Source organism: Osmerus eperlanus, chromosome 17 (genome assembly GCF_963692335.1).
Source record: "Osmerus eperlanus chromosome 17, fOsmEpe2.1, whole genome shotgun sequence".
Taxonomy (NCBI): domain Eukaryota; kingdom Metazoa; phylum Chordata; class Actinopteri; order Osmeriformes; family Osmeridae; genus Osmerus; species Osmerus eperlanus.
In genome coordinates, this window is record NC_085034.1 from 3,286,012 (window position 1) to 3,294,982 (window position 8,971).

At 47.6% G+C, this 8,971-nt stretch overlaps 1 protein-coding gene across 1 annotated transcript; it reads left to right on the forward strand.

The window, feature by feature from the left end:
- Nucleotides 1–239: 239 nt before the first annotated feature.
- On the forward strand, nucleotides 240–8,599 carry LOC134037843 (solute carrier organic anion transporter family member 1C1-like). Its single transcript, XM_062483391.1, has 14 exons — nucleotides 240–359; nucleotides 659–1,010; nucleotides 1,833–1,974; nucleotides 2,580–2,712; nucleotides 2,855–3,126; nucleotides 3,336–3,434; nucleotides 3,937–4,209; nucleotides 5,221–5,385; nucleotides 5,481–5,676; nucleotides 5,880–6,045; nucleotides 6,569–6,753; nucleotides 6,933–6,997; nucleotides 7,087–7,204; nucleotides 7,816–8,599. Exons 2-14 carry the CDS (start codon nucleotides 960–962, stop codon nucleotides 8,012–8,014), a joined length of 2,064 nt encoding a protein of 687 aa, XP_062339375.1. The 5' UTR covers nucleotides 240–359; nucleotides 659–959; the 3' UTR covers nucleotides 8,015–8,599.
- The last annotated feature ends 372 nt before the right edge of the window (nucleotides 8,600–8,971 follow it).

Genomic DNA, 8,971 nt, shown 5'->3' on the forward strand with positions numbered 1-8,971 from the left:
TGTGAGAAAAGAATTGCCTCCGTTTCGAGCAAGCTATAGACACACATGACTTGCAATACCTGGATCTCTCATTCAGGTGCAGTTGGACTCTAAGAGTGGACCCTCTGGAGTGAAATCTGTGCCCCCACCAGGATCCCTTGAAAGTACTCAGCTCTTGTTATGGGCACTCACATTTTTTAGGGGACGTTTTGTTGACATGATCAACAAGCACACATGCAAGCTTAGTTACTGATTAGGACTGATGTTATAATGTCTCTGAGATAAGACCTCGACCAAAGTCCCATCAACAAGAACTCTGCCTCTCCACCACTCATCCAGTCATTCCTCATCTCAGCACAGGAACCTCATCTGCTATTCAGGTAATAATTGTTTTTTCCCTTCTCTTTTCCTAAATCAATATCCTTTCATTGATTGTTGATGCATTGTTTCTTGTGAATGCAGTAGTTTGATATTCAGCACTTATTTGATGCTATCTCGAAAGAGAGAGAAATATTATATCTTGTTGCTCAGAAGATAATGTTTTTTGTTTGGGATCACTAGTAAATGTTATTACACAGCAGTGGCAGGTTCAGAAGGAAAATGTGTAACATAAAGTCTAGCTTGGATTTAGAATTGAAACTTCTCTGTCATCCCGTCCCTGCGGAGGCTGTTCTCTCAGCTCCTGCCTGTCTGTCTGCTCTCAGCTCCTGCCTGTCTGTCTGCTCTCAGCTCCTGCCTGTCTGTCTGCTCTCAGCTCCTGCCTGTCTGTCTGCTCTCAGCTCCTGCCGGTCTGTCTGCTCTCAGCTCCTGCCTGTCTGTCTGCTCTCAGCTCCTGCCTGTCTGTCTGCTCTCAGCTCCTGCCTGTCTGTCTGCTCTCAGCTCCTGCCGGTCTGTCTGCTCTCAGCTCCTGCCTGTCTGTCTGCTCTCAGCTCCTGCCTGTCTGTCTGCTCTCAGCTCCTGCCTGTCTGCCCGTCGTCACGATGAGTGTGGAAACCAAGCAACCACGTGAAGCTTGTTGCTCTCAATTCAAGGTCAGTTTTTACATCCTTCATCCTTCACAGGTGCTTCAAAATAGAGGAATGTAACCTAGGTGGGTGCTCTTTGTAAAGTCCTTTCTTCATGCCTTACTCAGTGGAAAGTGTCTTGAATTGCATAAATAATATTACCAGAAGTACCTGTCATTGTATTCAAAACATGATTCAATGGTTTTAGTGGTTGGATGGTGTGGAAGCTATATACAAGTTAAAACACTGATTTAAATGCAATGGTATTTGTGAAGTGAACTGATCGATTAATTAGTGTTAAATGATCTGTCATAGATTATTGATTTACTTAACAATGTTAAGGTAAACCAGATGTTTTCATTTAAATAGCAGGTTGGATTTAAACAGGGCTGCTCTGCAGCATATATAAAAGTGATTGGCAGGGGTTTGTGGTGGGTGTTACACACCCTATAAAGGTATTGTGCAAACACAGACGTGGGATAGCCCGTCACCCCAGGTCTTTAATCTTTAACTCTCTTTACTACATGCTTACTTACACAAAAACTGCAATCTACCAATAGAAAAAAAGAGCAAACCAACTTTGATCTCAATCTGAGGGGAGAAGGGGAGAGCATTGAGGGAAAGGTTGCTGGAAGCTCACAAGGGGGCAAGACAAATAGTTACATAGTGTGCTGTGTCATTCTACGTTGTTCAATGACAAACACCAACATAACGCCGGTGGGAACATGGCGTTATTCCTCACATTCCCTTTCTGTCACAAAGCATTTAGACCAGCACCAAATATCCGAGCCCCAGCCATGTTAACCTGGTTCGCTCCAGTACCAACTGTCAGGTGGTGTGTTTCCCTAGCTCTTCCTGGCCTCCCTCTCCTTCGTGTACTTTGCCAAAGCCTTTGGGGGCAGCTACATGAAGAGCTCCATCACTCAGATCGAGAGGCGCTTCGACATCCCCAGCTCCCTCATCGGAGTCATCGACGGCAGCTTTGAGATGGGTATGTCCTCTGACTGTCCTCTGTCCTCTGACTGTCCTCTGACTGTCCTCTGTCCTCTGACTGTCCTCTGTCCTCTGACTGTCCTCTGACTGTCCTCTGTCCTCTGACTGTCCTCTGTCCTCTGACTGTCCTCTGACTGTCCTCTGTCCTCTGACTGTCCTCTGTCCTCTGACTGTCCTCTGACTGTCCTCTGTCCTCTGACTGTCCTCTGTCCTCTGACTCCGAGCTGAATCCCCCCCACTCAAACTTAACGATGCAGATGAGCTTACTTTGCGAAAAAAAATCAAAACACCAAAACACTAAAGTAGACTATCTCATTGTAATCTTTGTGACCTGTTTTCCCACTATCTTTATAGTATTTCTGAACTCTTTCTTGTTTGCGTGTGTGTGGGGGGGGTGTGTGGGGGTCAGATGGCTGAGCGGTTAGGGAATCGGGTTATTAATCAGAAGGTTTCCGGTTCATGTCAAATGATGTTGTGTCCTTGGGCAAGGCACTTCAACCCTACTTGTCTCGGGGGGAATGTCACTGTACTTAGTGTAAGTCGCTCTGGATAAGAGCGTCTGCTAAAATGACTAAATGTGTGTGTGTCTTTCTGTTTGGTCAGGCAACCTGCTGGTGATAGCGTTTGTGAGCTACTTTGGAGCCAAGATGCATCGGCCGCGGTTGATCGGCGCTGGCTGTCTCATCATGGCGGCTGGGTCCTTCTGCACCGCCCTGCCACACTTCTTCCAGGGACAGTGAGTCAGCGACTGTCACAGTTCACCGTGTTCAGCAGCAAAGGAAAACACATGGATACGCACAAACACCAAAAAGAGTTACGCAACAGCAGTGAAACAACGTCTCCTTCACACAACTGGCCTGTGGTCTCCGTTCCCTCAGGTACAAGTATGAGACGAGCATCAAGCACTTTTCCGAGGAGAACTCTACAGAGACCATCCTGCCCTGCATGTCCAACCACAGCCTGAGAGTGTCGGAGGCCGCCCCCTCTGCGGAGAACCAGGCGGCGTGTGAGAAGGAGGCGGGCTCCTACCTGTGGATCTACGTCTTCCTGGGGAACATGCTCAGGGGCATCGGAGAAACCCCCATCATGCCCCTGGGCGTCTCCTACCTGGATGACTTTTCCAGAGAGGAGAACACCGCCTTCTACCTGGGTACGTTGCCACGACAGCGGCAACACCTTTCATCTTCTACCTGGGGAGGTTACCGTAGCAACAATCTCTCACGTGTTCTACGATTAAAGGCTACTATAGCTTGAACTCTTTATTAACAAAGTCAACCAAGACAGTGTCTCCATTTAACAGTCGATGCAATCAGTTCTTTTTTTCTCTTCCTCGTCTCTCTCTCCCTCTTCCTGCTTCAGCGTGTATACAGACTGTGGGGATCCTGGGCCCCATGTTTGGGTTCATGCTGGGCTCCTTCCTGGCTAAGGTCTACGTGGATGTTGGAACAGTGGATCTAGGTAACACACTCCTGATGTCCTGGATGTTTGGTTGGTTGTTTGCCATGTTAGAAAGTCTGACATAGGCTGTTTCCTCTATCCCAAATTACATTTAATTGGCACTTGATTTTTCATTAGTCCTTTTATATCGTACTTTATTGGCATTGCCGATGTTGCTACATGGGGTGATTGACAGCAACTGTGTTTGTTTGTGATCGTGGCCTGTTTGCGGTTGGGTCACCACAGATCCTCTTAGGAAATTGATGCCAAGGGTCATGTAGCAATACTGGAACTACCTGTTATGCTATTGTCGTTAGAGCCTGTTATTCATCTACCATTAGGTTCAATAAATTGGTCCATGATATAATATTATGTAATACCTTATTATATATAATATTAGCAGTATTTATGATATTTTATTAACAATCTTTTGTTGACCTACACTAGTGGTTTGCCTAACATCAGTGATTGATCAACAACATCTCCTTTCCTTTCCTCTCTCTCTCATCTCCCCTCCACCCAGACACAATCTCGATCAACCACAAGGACTCTCGCTGGGTTGGGGCCTGGTGGCTTGGCTTCCTGTTGACTGGAGTGATCATGCTCCTGGCTGGAATTCCCTTCTGGTTCCTTCCCAAGTCCCTCCCTAAGCAGGGCCGGGGCCAGAGCCAAGGCCAGGGCCAGAGCCAGAGCCAGGACCCAGGGGCCTCAGAGGGAGAGCAGGGGGGCTTCCTCCCTGAGGACAGCAGTGACCCAGCACAGGACAAACCTGTCACCATGGCCGAGATGGCCCGAGGTGCGTGTCAGCTCCAACCCTCCACCTGGTGCATTCCAAACCCTTTAACCTTGTCTGTGTGTAAGGGTAGATCAGTAAGAGGCCAAAGTGCTTGTCTGGATCTGGGGCAGCAGAGTTTTTACAAGGGCAACAGATTTGTCATGGGGACACCAGATTTATGTGTAGGTTTTCTTTCAATCATTCATGGACATTACAGCCTTGTGATCTGGAAGAAAGTGTGCAGGACACTTGACCCTGAAACCAACTTTACCATGTTCAAGCAGTGATTGGCCATTTACTGTTTCTCAACACACCAGGCTTAGTCTAAAGGCATGTGAATTTAGTAAGTAAATAGGTTGGTCTTTACAACCTTGGTTAGGATTAAGAGTAACCAGCTTCACTAGGTAAATATGTATTAACCATATGTATGATACTTTTCACAGACCACAGTAGCAAATAGAAATGCAATATTGTATTACATGTATCAAGCCGGAGTTCCAGATGTGTTAACCCCTGTTAATGCCACACCTGGGCGATGTCTCTCTGTCTCTCTCTGTCTCTCTCTTTATGTCTCTCTCTCTCTCTCTCTCTCTCTCTCTCTCTCTCTCTCTCTCTCTCTCTCTCTCTCTCTCTCTCTCTCTCTCTCTCTCTCTCTCTCTCTCTCTCTCTCTCTCTCTCTCTCTCTCTCTCTCTCTCTCTCTCTCTCTCTCTCTCTCTCTCTCTCTCTCTCTCTCTCTCTCTCTCTCTCTCTCTCTCTCTCTCTCTCTCTCTCTCTCTCTCTCTCTCTCTCTCTCTCTCTCTCTCTCTCTCTCCTGCTCTCTCGCTCTCTCTCTCTCTCCTGCTCTCTCTCTCTCTCTTTCTCCTGCTCTCTCTCTCTCTTTCTCCCTTCCTCTCTCACACAGACACACACACACAGTCTCTATCACACTATCTCTCTCTCACACACACACAGTGTCTTTCACAGTTATCCCACTCTTTTCCCTTCTCTTTCTCTACGTGTTTAGTAAACAATGTTGCCTCCCTTGTCTCCAGATTTCATCCCATCCCTGCGGAGGCTGTTCTTCAGTACGGTCTTCCTGCTGATCATCTGCACCTCCCTCGTCCAGGTCAACGGCTTCATCGGCATGATCACCTTCAAACCCAAGTTCATGGAGCAGGTGTACGGCCAGTCTCCCTCCAAGGCTATCTTCATGATAGGTAAAGCAGGCTCATTGTACCCTGGTGTTAGTCAAGGGGCATGGTGAACCACGATGAGCTACTATTTCATGTATTATGTGTGTGTGACCTCCCAGGGGCGATGAACCTGCCCGCGGTGGCGTTGGGGATCATCACAGGAGGTCTGCTGATGAAGTGCTTCAAGCTGAGCATTCTGGGAGCGGCCAGGGTGTCCATCAGCGCCTCCTTACTGTCCTTCTGCATGCTCCTGCTGCAGTACTTCCTGTATTGTGACAACAGCCAGGTGGCCGGCCTGACCGTCTCCTACCAGGGGTGGGTTCACAGACCTGCCTATGAGGCTGCTAAAGGTTACGTACCGGCAGCGGTTGTTGTTATTATCCTTCATAGTTATCTGTTACAGTTCATAGTTATCCATTACAGCATCGAGCCTAAGGTAAATTACAAAAACATAACACAATTAACCTTATGGCCCTCTCTGTGTGTGTGTGCGTGTGTGTTTGTGTGTGTTCTCCCAGGTTGTCAGCAGTGTCGTATGAGCAGGAGAGCCTGTTGTCTCAGTGTAACGTGGGCTGCTCCTGCTCTCTGAGGCGCTGGGACCCTGTGTGTGCCTACAACGGCATGACGTACGCGTCACCGTGCCTGGCCGGGTGCACGACCTCTACAGGAAAGGGCAGAGAGATGGTGAGATGTGCACCACCAAACATACACACACTCCAGAGAGATGGTGAGATGTGCACCACCAAACATACACATACACACACTCCAGAGAGATGGTGAGATGTGCACCACCAAACATACACACACTCACTCCAGGCCACATACACAGCTAGACAGATAGATGAACGTGTAGTGAGATGGAGAAAAGAGCACCATAGTCTGTCGACTTATTCAATCCACTGGTACCTGTTTTATGTGTACATACATCAGTCTGTCTCCATGGAGATATCCCTGGCCGGCTGACCCCTGCAGGGCTGAATCTCTGCTGGTCACATTTCCCTCTCTTAGAGAAACTTTAATTACCTAGGTCACACATCAAGCTATAAATCACAAGTCCCACAAATCTACCCCAACATTATTATTAAATATAATTTTCTTGTTGATCTTTAATGATGGGCTTGAACGCCTATCAGTGAATTGGACACACACACACACACACTCACCCACACACACTCCGATCTACATGTCCCCCGTCCTCCGCCCCCAGGTGTTTCACAACTGCACGTGCGTGAAGGAGACGAGCGCCCCAGCTGGGAACATGTCGGCCATCTTGGGTCAGTGTCCCAGGAGGAGTGACTGTGACTTCATGTTTAAGTTCTACATGGCTGCGTCCGTGGTGGGGGCCTTCGTCTCCGCCTGCGGGGCCACGCCCGGCTACATCGTCCTGCTCAGGTTAGACCCTCCGCTCCCCGCCATCCATGCAGTACAGCCCGTCTGGATGTCGATAACTCAGCCTCGACGACAGGCAATTCAACCGGACGTTCGACGGGCTGTGGGTTACCGTTTCCGAGTGACCACGTCACGATGAGTACAGTAGAGGGGTTTGAAGCGTGTCTGTCTCTGTGTTTCAGGTCCATACAACCTGACCTGAAGTCCCTGGCTCTGGGCATGCAAACACTGATCGTTAGGACGCTGGGTGAGCACTATCGATGGACGCCGTCATTCTGGAACTGGTCCATTTGAAATGCGGTAGATTGTCTTTGACGTCTTTGTGTGTGTTTACAGGTGGCATCCCTCCTCCTATATACTTTGGAGCTTTGATTGACAGGACGTGTCTGAAATGGGGCTCCAAGAGGTGTGGAGGCAAAGGGGCGTGTCGACTGTACGACTCGCATGCATTCAGGTAACAGGAAATAACTCCAGGAGACTGCTCTGTTGAAAGTATTTCAACATGGCTTTGTCACTGTTAGATGATTTTTCTGTCAGAAGATGGGCCAAGGAATACACCACAATGTAAAAGAGTTGACTTGGTTTATTAGTCGAGCTGCTCGGATCATGTTACCACGTCAGGTGGTTGGCATGAGTGAGAAACATGTCTCTTAGATGGCAATTATATACATTAGCTGGACAGTACAGATATAGTAACCACCAAAACATGCCCTTAAACAGTAGACATTCCACGAATGATGTACAGGGGAACGGCGCACAGGTGATGCGGTCATAACTGAGTTTGGAGACCATTATCTTCTTCCTCGCTCTCCAGAGGTTGCACAGAGTGCATTCCCAGATCTATATGTGTCCTTCCAGGGGCCCTCAGAGCGACCTCTTGACCTCACAAAGACACAAGCTTTGTGTATACAGAAAATCTGCCCATCAGTCACTAAAGGCTTTACAGATGCCGGTTAGACGTCCGACACCCAAGGCGTTAAACCTAAACTCCAAGCCCAAACACGTTACACATCACAGCGAGGCAGGAGATGACCCGTTCTAACCTGTCGTTCTGTCTCCTTCCAGAGTGACGTTCCTGGGCCTCCTCTACGGCCTGTACACACTGTCCTACTTGCTGTGGGGTGTCCTGTACCACCGCCTGTCCAAAAGACAGAAGAAGTTGGCCTTGAGGAGCCAGGCCAAGGCTGCGGCTCTGGAGGGCGGCACCAACGGCCCGTCACACACGGTGAAGAAGGAGGACCTTGAGAAAGAGAGCACCATCTAAGATGGAGGACAGGAAGGGTTGTGATGTGGAGCAACCTCCAATAAAGACTGACAGACATACACCCACACACACACAGATGCACATGCACATACACTAACGCTGCGTTCACACCCAACGCGATGCGAGTTGAATTCAAAACCAACAAATTCGGTGGTGTTTAAATTTCAATATTAAGCATTCAATGACTTTTAGAATTCAAAACGTTATGTCACCGATTTGCTTTCTATACATAACACCCCCGTCACACACACACACACATTCATGCACAGATGCACACACACGCCCCCGACACACACTCTAACAATATCTTGAACGTCTAACAGAACTTTACTGAAGGACTATTGTACATACTGTAATTATGATCTAGACACATACAAGCCTTGGTCTCTGTCAACACATGACTCTTACTGTCCTGTCTTGAAAGCTCGTTACATAATATTTACTTACCCTACAGATCGTTCCCATCTGGCTGTGTTTCCTTACCCTTTAGGCTTGGTGCTGTTTAGAAGTATTGTTTTGTAGTGGAAACTATAGTTGGTTGTACGTACTGAATTATAATTTTTTAAATCTCTGTTTTCAATTTGACTGGTGTGTCAAGATGTGTACAGCTATAGTTAGGACATGTTCATTCTTTGGCAGTTTGTGTTTTGTTGTTACGATTACCTCGATCTACATCATGTCCAACCATTAACAGACATACTCACCAGTGTTGACCATACAGCCATACACTCAGTTCATCATTACAATTGCAGTATTATTTTGTTTTTACATTGGTCCGTTACTGAAGATAATATCCAACTTTGACCTTATAAGATACCATGCAAGCACGTTCCGAACAGAGACAGTACCTACTCGTGACCACTAGACGATGCTGTAGACCACAACTGTCTGCTAAATTGTGGACAAATATTTTAACTGGGCATATTAGAATGCACATGAAATACAATTTGAACAATA

What these genes read in the sequence shown, in the direction of transcription:
- LOC134037843 (XM_062483391.1), top strand. Translation starts at nt 960, where the DNA reads ATGAGTGTGGAAACCAAGCAACCACGTGAAGCTTGTTGCTCTCAATTC. An exon ending in CAAGGCTATCTTCATGATAG is followed by an intron (nt 5,386 to 5,480) that starts GTAAAGCAGGCT and finishes GTGACCTCCCAG; the next exon opens with GGGCGATGAACCTGCCCGCG. An exon ending in ACTGATCGTTAGGACGCTGG is followed by an intron (nt 6,998 to 7,086) that starts GTGAGCACTATC and finishes GTGTGTTTACAG; the next exon opens with GTGGCATCCCTCCTCCTATA.